The following is a 16,549-nucleotide window of genomic DNA, read 5'->3' on the forward strand; positions in this document are numbered from 1 at the left end:
CTTGTGCTGTTAGTTACTGGCAAGATCCCAGAAAGACAACTGTCTCATTTCTAGTTTATGTCCTTTCCACAATTTCCCATTTTCACTTAATATTAAAACACATAGTTGATTTGTGAAAAATAAAATCCTGATTACCGCCATTTCCATTGTGTAGTGCTAAGACAGTAGGGGGGCCAGGAACTTCAATTTCATACATCACATCAGATCCCTGAAGGAAAAGAAGTATTTAAAAACTGAAACAGAATACAGACTGAAAATAATAGAGGCATTCATGAATAACATCAATATTCAAATATAGTACTCTTAGTAACACTTAGAATAAAATTGCTTTAAAAATTAGGTTATGAATACAACTTGCATTTGTTAGCAATTTTGCATATATCAACTGATTTGAACACATATATATACACACACGTATATATATACACACGTATATATATACACACATGTATATATATACACACGTATATACACACACACACACACACACATATATAGTGTAAAAGACCATGGAGAAAACATTTAAAATATTGTCTACCCTTAATATATTTTAAATACATTGTTTGCCTGAAAACTTGACACTGGTAGATTTTCCTATCAAGTCTCTAGGAACGAATTATTCCCTCTGTCCTCTCTAGGTTAACTGGAGGGCTTTAACTTGGAATACATCCAAATATTTTAATAGACACAAAGTTACTTCCTAAGAAAATGTTGGCCTTGCCTTTGGGTATTCCCAAAATCTGCTCCAGTTAGAGGCAGAATGACCTGCTACTTAGATTAAAAAAAACAAGTTAGGTCCTTTTATATTTCTCAGTTTTTCAATTTTGCTGCTTGTAATGCTTGTCATTTGGGGCACAGTATTTGTGATGCTGTTAAAGAATGATTTAGAAGAACTTATACTCACATGGAAAAAATATCCATGATCTGGAATTGAAAGAAAACACAATTTGCAAAATGGGCCGGGCGTGGTGGCTCACGCCTGTAATCCCAGCACTTTAGGAGGCTGAGGCAGGTGGATCATCAGGTCAGGAGTTCGAGACCAGCCTGACCAACATGGTGAAACCCTCTCTACTAAAAATACAAAAAAATTAGCCAGGCATGGCGGTGCGCGCCTGTAATCCCAGCTACTCAGGAGGCTGAGGGAGGAGAATCGCTTGAACCCAGGAGGCAGAGGTTGCAGTGAGCTGAGATTGCGCCACTACTCTAGCCTGGGTGACAGAGCAAGACTCTGTCTCAAAAAAAAAAAAAAAAAAAAAGAAAAGAAAACACAATTTGCAAAATTATAGTAAATATGGTATGACATTTTTGTTTTAACTTTTTTTTTTTTTTTTTGAGATGGAGTCTCACTCTGTTGCCCAGGCTGAAATGCAATGGTGTGATCTCAGCTCGCTGCAACCTCCACCTTCCGGGTTCAAGTGATTCTCCTGTCTCAGTTGCCCGAGTAGCTGGATTACAGGTGCAGGCCACCATGCCTGGCTAAGTTTTGTATTTTTAGTAGAGACAAAGTTTTGCCATGTTGGCCATGTTGGTCTTGAACTCCTGACCTCAGGTGATCCATCTGCCTCAGCCTCCCACAGTGCTGGGATTACAGGCGTGAGCCACCACACCGGGCCTAAAAAAGTTTAATGTTTATTTAGAAAACATAAGAAAGCCATATGCTTTATCTTTTTTTTTTTTTTTTTTGAGCCAGGATCTGGTTCTGTCATCCAGGCTGGAGTGCAGTGCAGTGGTGTGATCATAGCTCACGGCAGCCTTGACCTCCCAGGCTCAAGTGATGTTCCCACCTCCGCCTCCTGAGTAGCTAGGACTACTGGCATGCACCACCATGCCCAGTTAAACTTTTTTTTTTAAGAGATGGGGGTCTCACTATGTTGCCCAGGCTGGTCTTGAATTCCTGGACTCAAGTGATCTTCCAACCTCGGCCTCCCAAAGTGCTGGGGTAATAGGCCTGCGCCACTGTGCCCAGCCCGCTTTATCTTTTATTTAAAATATCATTTTAAAATTTACAGTTTTCTACACGTAACTATATAAACACAAAAGAATATACACAAAACTGTTAAAAAAAGGCAACCTCTGGAGTAATGGATTATTCATAGAGATAGATGGGGAGTGAGAAAAAAGTATGCAGTGCAGAGGGAAAGATTTCAACTTTATTTTCTACAGATCTTTAGTAATTTTTTGTAAAAAGTAATAAGCATATGGCTCTCTTGTCAAACAAAGCAGAATCCTAGAATTCAGTCAATTTCTAATTGAATGCTAAACAGCTCCTGTTAAAAGCCTTGTTCAAAATAATTCATATTTAAAAGCACAGGCTATGGGGGAAATTAATCATTCATAACTCTAAAATGAACCTTTCTTCTTTTCCTTTTTTTTATTTTTATTTTTTTGAGATGGAGTCTCCCTCTGTTGCCCAGGCTGGAATGCAGTGGCGCAATTTCAGCTCACTGCACGACCTCTGCCTCCTGGGTTCAAGTGCTCTCGTGCTTCAGCCTCCTTCCTTCTGAGTAACTGGAGTTACAGGGGTGTGCTACTGCAACCGGCTAATTTTGTATCTTTAGTAGAGACGGGGTTTCACCATGTTGGCCAGGCTGGTCTCAAACTCCTGGCCTCAAATGATCTTCCTGTCTCAGCCTCCCAAAGTGCTGGGATTACAGGTTTGAGCCACGATGCAAAGACTAAAATGAACCTTTAACATGACTTTGTCCCTGGGGGGTAAAAACCTCATAGACTCACTGGATCTTTCCTTCTACAAAAGCGCTGATGCCAAGAAATGGCCATCTGTCTATGGAATTCCAAAGAGTGAGATAGCCTGTGCTGGCATGGACTTAACAGCTAAACTTTTTCATCAACTGCACCAACTATTACCAGCCTGTTTGTGATCCAGTTGATCTACCTGTTATATGCTATTTACATTTAAATATTATTTTAAGCATCCTATAGTGTGTGTGTGTGTGTATGTGTGTGCATGCATTTTATTGAAAGCCACTCTCAAGAAGATATAGTGGTAACTATTATTACTCATAACAATGACCTGAAGCCGTTGTTTTAGTCAATCGTGGTTTTTATCAGAAATATAAGGACATCAAAACGATTTTTCCCTCTATCACTCATTTACTTATCCAACAAATATTTACTGAGTGCTTATTTCATATACTGCCATAAATGCTGGATAAATTCAAGTTATATAAAACCCTCCCCCCAGCCCAATTTCTTCCTTTAATTTGATTTTTTGGGGAAGAGAAAGATGATGGAAGAAGAAAACAAAACAAAGAGGCAGGCAAAGGTTATCTGTAGTCAAAGTACTCCATTCTGATAATAGCTCAGAAATTGTGGATGGTGAGGCAAAAAATATCCCTTTTCTCCCAAATATGCTTCTCTAAAAACTTACAAAAGAACACATTTGACTCAAGTCAAAAAAATTAATGTGTCAAATTATTTAAAAATTGTTTCCATATATTTATATAAGCACTTAAAACAGTAACCACTACAGTTATTTATCTCAAATACATAATGTTCATCAATATTCTCTCACATAAATTATAAAAAATTAGAAAAATACAAATAACAGCAACCTGTAAAACTCTGAGCACTCTGTCCTGGCAGGCCAATACAGGTGTGATACGAGATAATCTTTCCACTGGAAGGCAGATAACATCATTGATTTTATCCCCAGAAAGGTAATAATGTTGGTCTTTGCAGTCACAATAATGGTTATAGATGTAACTTGCACTGAGAAAGAGGTCTGAGCCAGATATGTGCCTGAGAACATTAAAATAGTAATTTTTAAAAATAAGCACAGGTACTGAATTTTTTTCAGAGATAAAAACAGAACAATTTATAGTTTACTAACATTTTATTATAGACTTAGAGAACACAGTTTTTAAAACTTTCTCCTACTTAATTTCTAGTCTTTTTGGTATAACACTGTTTTTGATTTTGAAAGCTGAAAATGAGGATGTTAAGGCCTCAGCCTTCCCAATAAAACTGAGCTCAGAAAAATAGAAAACAAAGACAAGATAATGATAATTTAACTGTCTATATCCAAAGGCAATTAATACATCAAAAAATGACTTCTTTGTGTACTATGTGCCAAGTACTATCTTAAGTGATTTTTATGTATTAGATCAATTAATCATCATAACTCTATAAAATAGGGACCATTATTATTCCTTTTTACAGGTGAATAATAAAATGTTAAATACTTGCCTAATGGCACCTAATTATTAAGTAGTAGATTAGACTGAACTCAGTTTTTTGCTCTAGAGTTAGCTTTCTTACCAGCACACTAATTTGCCTGAAAAAATCTATTTTAAGTGACTCTACCTCAAACTAAATGATAAACAGCAAAAAAAAAAAAAAAAAAAAGATTTCATTAGAACTTTATCTTGAAAAGAGAAATGAAAACAAGTTCATTTCAAATTACACTTAACAAAATTTAGTCAATAGTCATAACTATGTTCTAATTCTTAGACTGAATCAAGTTTTCACTTGGGTGAGCTAAAATGGCTTGACAAAAATTTATATGTAAGTGTGATATATTTTTCACTTCTAGATTGTTATTACCATATTTATCATAAAGAGGATAATTTTATTTGAATGTTTCATGTATTCCTCTACCTCCAAGTTCTATTTAAAATTTTTTACATTAAAATTATAATAAAGAGCTTATCCTATAATAATCCTCCCTGATTTTCTCTTCTTCAGTTATTAAGTGGCCTCACTTTGTGGCTCTGCATATCATTGAATAGTCCTCTTACTATTTTTATCAACTTCATGAAATTCTGTTTTTCAAAATTTTTAATTCCATTTTGAAACCAATCTGTATTATATTTGCATTATATTGGCCAAAGTACTATTTAGCAATTACTATTGCTGACGTGAGTGGGGATACATGGCAGCATTAAGCAGGAAACGATGTGTAGTGACTAATGTTAAGTGGTCAGTTTCCTTACTGAGTATCTTCAAGTTATAACTTTTGTTTTCCTATAAAACCTTACAAATGTGGGGATTCAGAAAATCAATTTTCAAAAATTGAGTAAAGAACTTTTCTATCCCATCTTTGCCACTCTAGTAAAAACATTTAAGAAACCATTTAAAGAGACTATTACTGAGAAACTCCGTATCTTTCTCACACTACCATCCATATACCTGTCCGAATGTAGTTATGCTATTAACACATTACTTTTAGTATTTCACAATTATCATTGGCCATGTCTATATACAAGTGTATTTCAAAAGTGTTACTATTCTTATTAAACCATTTGAAATTACATATTTCCACTTATCATTGTTTGTTATCTAATTTCACCAAGCCAACATTTTACATCTCAAACATCAGGAGATATGCTGTGCATTATACAAAACTCTGGGCTGAATCAGTTGTTTCTAGCCTAAGAGTCTGACTGATTATATAACTTGGCTGCACTAGATTCAAAGGAAGAACTTAAAAAATAAAAACAAAACCTACTCTGGGTTATTCTGATTCAGTAGGTATGAGGTGGGACAAGGAATTAAGTGTCCCAAGGGATTCTTCTAAGTAGCAAATTTAAGAAACAGTGAATTAGATGAATTTTAAAGCCCTTTTCAGCTCCCTGTGATTCAAAAACTAAAATCTGAATTGCAAAATTTCACATCAGGAAGCCATTTAGGGAGCTATTTTTCACTTAGAGTCTTACCTGACATACCTGAAATTATACCCTATTGGTAATCACTAACTTTGACGGTCAGCCTTTTAACACAGCGATGCTACCTGAAAACCAGAACTAGCAAAAAGAGCCAAGGAACATAAAGCTAAATATCTAGATATTTATTTTCAATTTTTTCCCATACCTTGATAATGAATCAAAACTGAACCAAGTAGTCAAAAATGACTGTATAAATACTATGAAGTTCTTTAAAACAAAATTTCAACAACCAATTTCATATTGATTGTAGGTCAAATTTAGTTTCTGACTAATAAAATACCTTTAGTTAATTTTATTTTCCAGAACGCCTATTAAGATATGATACTTAATCAGTTGCCTAACATCTATCCAAAATATTATAAATAAGTATGTAAAAATACAAAAAGGAACAATAGACATACATAGCTTTAATGCTTTCAGTGAGGTTTGTTTCAAAAGAGAGGAACTGTTTTCCTCTTTTTGTGAAGGCTCTAATCTCAGATGCTGCAGCAATAAAAATTTTCTCCTGAGGTGTGTTAAGAACCCCTCCTAGTTCCAGTCTTGCAATCTTTGGCCCCGGTAAAGTCTTGAACACTGCCTGAAAAAAATCATTCATGAAAAAAGTACATAAATTACTTTATTGTGAGCATTTTTTCCTTTACAATACAAAATGTTAAGATGTTAAATTTGCAAAATATTACAGTTCTACTATATAGAAATAATTTTAGATAATAATCTGTATACTTTAGTAGCTCTTCAGGTTTTTTGCTGTACTCAACTTTTAAATATATATTCCCACACATATTTGCATGTCATTGAAATCTAAATCCTTGCTATTCAAAGTACAGTTCACTAAGCAGCAATGTTAGCATCACTAAATCGATTTAAAATGCAGATCAAATGAATGAGAATCTGTATTTTAACAAGATTCCCCGGCAAGTTCCTATGCATATTGAAGTTTTAGAGGCACTGGCTTAAACAATACTCCTATGAACAGGGAAGTCCATTTGGCAAATTATTTAATGAGGTCCAATGAACATGTTTTTACACTTCAATCATCTTTTAAAACTAATCTTTCCTGGTTTCTTTACAATTTTTATAAATTTTAATAGTAAAGGACTATAGAATTTACTGAAAATGTGAATGTATGACTTAATACCTATAATCATATATCTATTTAACTGAAAACAATATTCATTTCATCAATTTTTTCATGGTTATTTTCCATTTTATTATTTGCACCAGCTTTTTCTCCTCCACTTCCTCCCCATGACTTTATATACAGAGAATAAGATATCTGGGAGAATATGAATAATGGACACACTGAGTTTCTGGTAGTTTTTATTCTCTTCATCTCTTGGAAATTCCATATAGTATATAATGAATACCAGAATTCACATCTCAGACTCATCATTCTAAATTTCTAATTATGACCTGTAAATACGATAATGTAATAGTAATAACTTCCTTGATTAGGTTAAATTAAGTGGCAAAGGTTGTAGGTTAGTTGCTTCCATGATTACATTATGCTACATAAGATTCTTTCTTAGCAGACTAGAGAAATTTCCTGCTGGCTGTGAAGAATTAGATTACCATGTTGTGAGAAGGACTGTGAGAGGACCACACAGCAAGAAATTGTAGAGACCTCAAAGAACTGAGAGCAAAAAAAAAGAAATTTATAGATATTAATAAAGTGGGGACCTCAGTCCTGTAATAGCAAGGAACTGAATTCTGCAAACAACCACATGAGCCTGGAATAAGACCCTACACTCTAGAAAGGAACACAGCTCAGCTGACACCTAAATTGCAGCTGTGTGAAACCTTGAGCACAAACTCCTGCGCTACAGAAACTGTTAGATAATAAATGTGTGTTGTGTTAAGGCCCTAAATTTGAGGTAATATATTACACAGCATAGAAAAGTAACCCACAACCACAGGATGCCAAAGGTGCCTTACAACTAGCTAGCAAATGACTTTTGTGCTGCCTGCAGACTCATACCTCACATTAACTACTTCCCTCAGAACCCATTTTCCATTATCTGTACTTTAGAAAATTTTTAACCTAGTATATTCAATAAATAGTGCATTCTGTTTTAGAGAACTATTTTTCCCCTTCACAAAGCTATACTTACTCCTGCTTCTCCTTTCTTCATGCCAAAGCACATAACTACCCCATCATGATCTCCAATAACCACCTGTAATAGATGGAAGAGAACCTAAAATTACTATTGTTAATATTATGACCTAATAATTACATACAGGGAAAGCAAGATTCTTAATTTATAAATATTGACTTAATAGAGAACAGAAAATCTAGGAAAGACACCCCCACAAAAAATAATCCTCAAAAGAACAAGAGCCAAAAGAGAAGGATATGGAGAGTCATTAGAAAAGTAATTGGCCATAGATTTTGTTCCTATAATGTTAATAGGACAACACAAATATGGTGGTTGTTTTTTTTTTTCAACTTTTTTTGTAGGTTCTAGGAGTCCACATGCAGGCTGTTATTTTATATCCTTTAATAAATGCCTCCCTATCCCTCCCTTCCCTCTACACTTTGCAGCCTCTAGTATTCTCTGTCCTACTTTTTACTTTAACGTGACCAAATTTTTTTAGCTTCCACATATTAAGGAGAACATGTGGTGTTCAACTTTCTGTTCCGGACAATGGATTATGGTCAGAAATGCCTACAAAGTAATTTTTTTTCATAACTGGAGCATAAGAACATTTTAAGATTAACTTTTAAAACAGATTATCAAATAAAGTTGTGAGTGACATATTTAATAATTTTAAACACCTTTTTTAAAAGTAAAATTTTAATGTATGAAAATGTACACAAAATATTATAATGAATTATCATGTGCCCATCACCTAGTTTCAACAATTACTAACATGTAGACAATGAATTATTTTGAAATAAATATAGAGGGACATTTTAACACTTCTTCCTCAAAAGGAGATATCAAACAACCTTGGACCAGTTCCAGTCCATGGCCTGTTGGGTACCAGGCCACACAGCAAGAGGTAAGCAGCGGGAAAGCAATCATTTACAGACTGAGCTCTACCTCCTGTCAAATTGGCAGCGTTATTAGAGTCTCATAGAAGCACAAACCCTATTGTGAACTGCACATGGTTGTATGCTCCTTAGGAGAATCTAACTAATTCCTGATGATCTGAGGTAGAACACAGTATCATCACAAAACAATCCCAGCCCCATTGGTGGAAAAACTGTCTTCCACGAAACTGGTTCCTGGTGCTAAAAAAGTTTGGGAGCTCTGGTTTAAGAAACTACTAATCAAGTTTACGCATAGTATCAAATAGAAAGAGTCACAATAATTTGAAAAAGTTATTTAAATACTCCTCCTTATTTCCAACTATGTATCTGTGTAAGCTGATTTTCTTCAAATATTTCAACCAAAACAACATAGCACGAGATTGAATGCAGTAAACAAATATGAAAATCTATGTGTGTATGCTTATGCCAGACATTAACCAAGTTGCAAAAAGTATAACATAATGATACTGTACTCACTAAATTCTTTTTTGTTTTGAAAAATAATTATTTTTCATAAAGACGTGTTATATAAACATGTAATGAGTTAATTTTTTAATAAAAGAGTTTAAGCATTTCTTAGTCTTCATTTTAATACAGTAAGTATTGATACATACAACTTACATTAAAAAATGTTCTTTGGGATCCTCAATCATTTAATTGTGTAAAGGGGTGCTGAGACCAAAAAGTTTGAGAAGTGCTAATCTAGTAAATGACAATCAGAAATCTGTTGGTTTATCTTTTTCATTTTATTCATTTAATTTTATTTTTAAATTGACAACAATTATACATATTTGTGGGGTACATAGCAATGTTTCAATACGTATAACATATACTGATCACATTGGGATAATTAGCATATCCATCATCTAAAATACTGATCACTTCTCTGTGTTGGGATCAGTCAATATCTTCTTTTTAGCTATTTGAAACTATATATTGTTAACTATAGTCATCCTATAGTGGTATAGACTACTTGAGCTTATTCTTCCTATCTAGCTATTTTATATCCTTTAATAAATGTCTCCCTATCCCTCCCTTCCCTCTACCCTTTGCAGCCTCTAGTATTCTCTGTCCTACTTTTTACTTTAACGTGACCAAATTTTTTTAGCTTCCACATATTAAGGAGAACATGTGGTGTTCAACTTTCTGTTCCTGGTTTATTTCACTTAACATAATGTCCTCCAGTTCCATCTATGTTATTGCAAATGACAGGATTTCATTCTTCTCGCTCTTTTCTTTTTTTTTTTTTTTTGAGACAGAGTTTTGCCCTTGTCGCCCAGGGTGGAGTGCAATGGCGCCATCTAGGCTCACTGCAACCTCTACCTCCAGGGTTCAAGCGATTCTCCCATGTCAGTCCCCCAAGTAGCTGGAATTACAGATGTCTGCCACCATGCCTGGCTAATTTTTGTATTTTTAATACAGATGGGGTTTCACCATGTTGGCCAGGCTGGTCTCCAACTGCTGACCTCAGGTGATCCGCCCGTCTCGGCCTCCCAAAGTGCTGGGATTACAGGCGTGAGTCATCATGCCCGGTCAGGATTCCATTATTTTTTATTGCTGAATAGTATTCCATTGTGTATGTATACCACATTTTTTTATACATTCATCTGTTGTTAAACACCCAGGCTGATTCCGTATCTTGGCTATTGTGAACAATGCTGCAATAAAACATGGGGGTGCAGTTGTCTCTTTGATATAATGATTTCCTTTGGGTAAATTCACAGTAGTGGGGTTGCGAGATCATATGGTAGCCCTATTTGTAGTTTTTGAAAAATCCTACGTACTATTTTCTACAGTGGATGTACTATCCCACCAACGGCACAGAAGAGTTTCCTTTCTCCACATTCTTGCTAGTATTTGTTTTTTTTTGTTTTTTTTTTTCTTGTCTTTTTGATATCAGACATTCTAACTGGGGTAAGATGATACTTCATTGTGGTTTGATTTGCATTTTCCTGATGATTAATGATAAGTATTTTTTCCTATTTTTTGGTCATTTGTATGTATTCTTTTGAGAAATGTCTGTTTAGATCATTTTGCCCACTTTTTAATCAGATTGCTTGTTTGTTTGCTATTGGTATGTTTGAGTTCCTTGTATATTCTGGGTATTAATTCCTTGTTGGATGAGTAGTTTGCAAATATTTTAAATCTCATTCTATAGGTTGTCTTTTCACTCTTGTTGTTTCCTTTCCTGTGTAGAAGCTTTTTGGTTTGATATGATCCCATTTGTTTATTTTTGCTTTTGTTGTTTGTGCTTTTTTGAGGTCTTATTCATTAAATATTTCCCCAGACCAATGTCCTAAAGCATTAACATTTAGGTCTTTTTTTGTTTTTTGTTTTGTTTTGTTTTGTTTTGAGATGGAGTCTTGCTCTCCCAAGTAGCTGGGATTACAGGTGCCTGCCACAACGACCAGCTAATTTTCTGTATTTCTAGTAGAGATGGGGCTTCATCATGTTGGCCAGGTTGGTCTCGAACTCCTGACCTCAAGTAATCCACAAGCCTCGGCCTCCCAAATTGCAGGAATTACAGGTGTGAGCCACCATACCTGGCCACATTTAGGTCTTTGATCCATTTTGTGTTCATTTTTATATGGGGTGAGAGGGTGAGAGGTGGAAGTCTTGGTTTCATCCTTCTGCATATGAATATACAGTTTTCCCAGCACTATTTATTGAAGAGGCTGTCCTTTCCCGAGGGTATTCTTGGCTGTTTTGTCAAAAATCAGTTGGTTGTAGATATGTGGATTAATTTATGAGTTCTCTATTCTGTTTTATGTTCTCTGTGTCTCTGTGTTTTTATGCCAGTATTATGCTGTTTTGGTTACTACAGCTTTGTAGTATATTTTGAGATCTGGTAGTATAATGCCCCAGCTTTGTTCTTTTTACTCAGGATTGCTTTGACCATTTGGGGTCTTTGTGGTTCCATACAAATTTTAAGATTTTTTTTCTCTTTCTGTGAAGAATGAAATTGGTATTTTGATAGAGATTGCATTGAATTGTAGATTGCTTTGGGTGGTATTGTCATTTTAACAATATTAATTCTTCCAATCCATGAACATGGGATGTTTTTCCATTTGTTTGTATCCTCTTTAATTTCTTTCATCAGTGTTTTATAGTTTTCCTTGTAGAGGTCTTTCATTTCCTTGGTTAATTTATTACTACCTATTTTATCTTTTATCTATTATAATTGGGACTGAGTTCTTGATTTCTTTTTCAGCTAGTTTGTGGTGTATAAAAACACTACTAATTTCTGTATATTAATTTTGTATCCTGCAACTTTACTGAATTCATTTGTCAGTTCTAAAAATTTTTTGGTACAGTCTTTAGGTTTTTCTTTCTTTTTTTTTGAGACAGAGTCTTGCTCTGTTGCCCAGGCTGGAGTGCAGTGGTGTGATCTCGGCTCCCTAAAAGCTCCACCTCCTGGGTTCACGCCATTCTCCTGCCTCAGCCTGCTGAGTAGCTGGGACTACAGGCGCCTGCCACCATGCCCGGCTTTTTTTTTTTTAATTTATTTTTATTTTTATTTTTTTTAGTAGAGACGGGGTTTCACCGTGTTGGCCAGGATGGTCTCGATCTCCTGACCTCACGATCTGCTCGCCTCGGCCTCCCAAAGTGCTGGGATTACAGGCGTGAGCCACCGTGCCCGACTGAGTCTTTAGGTTTTTCTATATATAGGATCATGTCATCTGCAAATAGAGATAATTTGATTCTCCTTTCCAATCTGGACACACTTTATTTCTTTTTCTTGTATAATTGCTCTGGCTAGGATTTCTAGTACTATGTGTAATTGTTGATTCATTTTGCTAAAATGTTTATATATCAGGATAAAGTATTTTTTGCAGTTTTAAAATACTTGGCTAGTCTACTAAGAAACTGTAATTGTTTTGTGGAAATCATAGGATCAATATTTCTTTAAACATAATCAGTGTTGTTAAGTACAAAGTTTAACATCAAAATATTTAATGACTTTAAAATATGAGAAAGTTTAAAGAGAACATTTTCTTAATATCTTATTCTGCTTTATATTTCTTTTTTCATACATCTGATACACAGAAAAATGGAGTATGGTTTTTAAGTTTGCCTACGCTATTTACTAATGGTATGTAATAATTTTAATGTCCAAGAAAATTATTGTCTATAAATGTCCATTGGTATTCCAATTTCTGTTCAAATTAAAAAAAAATCATTTCCATTTTAACATTAGCATTTTTAAGAGAATAACTTAATAATAAAGAAGGAAATAGGAGCCTCTCCTCTGTCTGTACTAGCGAATAGTGGAGAAATCAGAATCTATACAGCACCTTTTGTGTAGCTCTGTGTCTTGAGGCAGGAAGTAGCTTCATAGTCTTCTGAGATGTTACTCCCACCTAAAGAAAAACACCAGGTGCTTAGTGAATTTAATTTGAAGTTATTACAGAGATTAAAAGGATCAGCAGATTTAGGTTATAGTGAACCTTTTTGTTAAACTGAAATTAGTGATATAACTATTATCAGTAATTAACTTATTTTCTAATGAGATATGTCATATTAGTCAGAATACATATACAAAACAACCAAAATAGTAAAATTTATCCTAATGCCAAGCCAAAAATAGTTATGTAAGATGACTGTCAAGATGCTTTATTTAAAAATATCTCTAGAAGCCTTCTTTTCCAACTGCATACAGTTGTTGAGCAAAGTGATTCAAGAACTTTGAAAATAGATTATAGTTATTAGAAATGCAACGTAAGACCACATGCAGTGGCTCATGCCTGTAATCTCAGCACTTTGGGAGGCTGAGGTTGGAGGATCACTTGAGTCCAGGTGTTCAACACCATCCAGGCAACACAGGAGACTCTGTCTCTACAAAAAATAAAAAATTAGCTAGGCATGGTGGTGCATGCCTGTAGGCCCAACTACTTGGAAGGCTGAGGCAGGAGGATAACTTGAGTCCAGGAATTTGAGGCTTTGGTGAGTCATGATCATGCCACTGTACTCCAGACTGGCTGGGTGACAGAACAAGACCCTGTCTCAAAAACAACAACAACAACAACAACAACAACAACATAGATTTCTGCTAAAATAACAAACATGATGATGGCCATAATATCCAATCTAACGAGTGAAGATTATTTTACAAAAAAATACAGAGGATGAAAGCAGCAGGGAACTGTCACTGCTGGTGTATAGTTAGGAGAAGAGGATGGGACCAATGGGAGAGAAATTGGTGAAAACAACACATCATGATAAAACTTTCATATAGTATAAATGACTTTATTCTGAATTCCAGAAAATTGTATTAAAGTCATCTGTTTAGATTTGTATTTCTGAAACATCAATCTAGCAAGTGATGTGAAGGATGGCTTGGAGGGAGATGAAGCTGGTGTTCAGGAGCCCAATTTGGAGGTTATTTCAATTATTCAAGCAAGAGAAGATGAGAACTCAAATGAGGGTAATAGAGATGAAACACACGGGACAGATTCAAGAGATATTTGGGAGTTAAAAGCAGCAAGATGTAGTGACCAGTTGGATATGGAAGATATTAAGGTGGGAAGTACATAGCATAAACCCCTAGAAAATTGACTGGGCAAACATTTGTACCATTAGCTGAAATGAGATGGCCTAAAAATATGGTGAGGAATTAGGGTAGAGAGAATTTTAGGTCTGAAAGAAATTCTGAAAGGCAGTGTGGTGTAACAAAAAAAAAAACACCAGTTCTGGAGTCCGAGACTTTGATTCAAATAGCAAATCCCTAATTTTTAGCTACTAAGCAAATTACTTACCTTCTTTAACCCCTTAGATCCTCATTTATAATATTGTCTACTTTGCAAATTCTTATGAGGATTAAATATGTTGGTAGGTACGCTAAATTCCTAGAATAAGCTAGATGCACATTAAACTGTTTTCATGGCTTTTTTTCCCCCTTCTGTCTGTCGCCCCGGGTAGAGTGCAGTTCCATGATGTCGGCACACTGCAGCCTGCCTCCCGAGTTCAAGCGATTCTCCTGCCTTAACCTCCCGAGTACCTGGCATTACAGGCGCCCGCCACCACGCCGGGCTAATTTTTGTATTTTTTGTAGAGACGAGGTTTAACCGTGTTGGCCAGGCTGGTCTCGAACTGCTGACCTTAGGTGATCCGCCCGCCTCGGCCTCCCAAAGTGCTGGGATAACAGGCGTGAGTCACCGCCCCCGGCCCAGTTTTCATTGCTTTTACTATGATCTGCCTGGTGCGGTCCAGCTCACAGTAAGAAACAAGTGCCTGGTGCTTCGGAGAACCGTCCGGGTAGAGATGGAGATTGAGGATTAGAGGCCCTCAGGCAGCCACGGCTAGGGAGGAGGAGAAGGGCCCTGGGGGGAATCCGGGGTCAGACCGTGTCAGCATTTTCAGAGCATCCTCAGGACCCGGCAGGAGCCAGCACCGTGGGGGCTTGCGCCGCTTTTCCCCGGTCCCCTTGGACCGTCACAGACAGAGGGAGCTGCCCAAAGGCGGGGTGCTGAGAGGTCGGCACCCAGCCCGGCTCCTTCGCCTCCGCACCAGCTCCTGGAGACCCAGACTTTCGGCAGTGGAAGGAAGGAATCCTCTCTGGGAGCTGGGCTTGTCCAGCGCCGTGCCCGCCCCATCCCTTAGGTTTACCTGTAGATAATCCATTCGGTTTAAAATCGGATCCATGATGACAAAGCGGAGGGGCTAAGCAGCGCCGGACAAGAACAGGAGGGACAGAGACTGCCGGCCCGCAGGCCTCCGACCCAGTCTGAAAGCCGCCCGCGACCCCTCAGAATCCACCTCCAGCTACCGCGCCCACTTCCTGGGCTGCAAAGGCCGGGCGACAGGGCAGTGGCGTCCTGCGTGACGTCAGTACGCTGCTGCGAGGGGCTCCTGGACGAATATGAAGGCCCGTCCCTTTTCCAAAGCACCGCCCACTGATAGTGTGTTCCAATCAGAGGCGGAGAGGAACTACGGGCGCGAGGTCTGGGAGACCCAGACAGGGCGGTTTCCACGGAGACCCCAGACGCAGCCTTGGCTCCACCCTCACCGCGGCCCAGGTCTAATACTGGACATCTTTCCTCATCGCTGTGGAGAAAACTAGTTAAGCCTGCTAGATTCTGACCGATTTCACTCTGACATTGGAAAGGGTCCCGCGAAGAATTAGGTTCCACCGTTATAGGTGTTAGCTTACAGCAGCGGTTCTCAGACTTTTGGCCTTAGGACTTCTTTACAAAATTCTTAAAAAACCGTTGAGGACCACAAAGCCATTTGCTTTTTGTGGGTTTTCTCTCATTTTTATTTATTTATTTTTTATTTCAATAGTTTTGGGTGTACCGGTGGGTTTTGGTTACATAGATGAACTCTTGAGTGGCGAATTCCGAGATTTTAGTGTACCCGTCACCCACCAGTGTACACTGTACCCAATATGTAGTCTTTTATCCCTCACCCCGCTCCCAATCTCCTCCCCACCTGGAGTCCCCAGAATCCATTACATCACTCTGTATGTCTTTGCCTCCTCGTAACTTAATCCCACTTATACGTGAGAACATGCAGTATTTGGTTTTCTATTCCTAAGTTACTTCACTTAGAATAATGGCCTCCAGCTCCATCCAAGTTGCTGCCAAAAGATATTATTTCGTTCCTTTTTATGGCTGAGTAGTATTCAATGGTGTATATATATACTACATTTTTTTTTATCCACTTATTAGTCAATGGACACTTAGGTTGGTTCCATATCTTTGCAATTGCGAATTATGCTGCTACAAACATGCATGTATATGTGTCTTTTTCCTTTGGGTAGATACCCAGTAGTGGGATTGCTGGATTGAATGGTGGCTCCACCTTTATTTATTTATGGAAGCTTTATACTGTT

The 16,549-nt window shown here is 37.0% G+C and overlaps 1 protein-coding gene across 2 annotated transcripts in view; it reads right to left on the minus strand.

Moving 5' to 3' along the window:
- The window catches only part of BBS7 (Bardet-Biedl syndrome 7), a 54,679-nt gene extending 39,096 nt beyond the window's left edge, over positions 1 to 15,583 (minus strand). For both annotated transcript variants that reach the window (XM_007999699.3, XM_007999698.3), the window contains exons 1-6: positions 15,325 to 15,583; positions 13,014 to 13,079; positions 7,796 to 7,858; positions 6,086 to 6,261; positions 3,573 to 3,759; positions 136 to 208 (exon numbers count right to left, since the gene is read on the minus strand). In XM_007999699.3, the coding sequence (XP_007997890.2) occupies positions 136 to 208; positions 3,573 to 3,759; positions 6,086 to 6,261; positions 7,796 to 7,858; positions 13,014 to 13,079; positions 15,325 to 15,360 (601 nt within the window). In that variant the 5' untranslated portion in view covers positions 15,361 to 15,583. The remainder of the gene's footprint in view (positions 1 to 135; positions 209 to 3,572; positions 3,760 to 6,085; positions 6,262 to 7,795; positions 7,859 to 13,013; positions 13,080 to 15,324) is intronic.
- Positions 15,584 to 16,549: the final 966 nt, after the last annotated feature.

Source organism: Chlorocebus sabaeus, chromosome 7, assembly GCF_047675955.1.
Source record: "Chlorocebus sabaeus isolate Y175 chromosome 7, mChlSab1.0.hap1, whole genome shotgun sequence".
Lineage (NCBI taxonomy): Eukaryota > Metazoa > Chordata > Mammalia > Primates > Cercopithecidae > Chlorocebus > Chlorocebus sabaeus.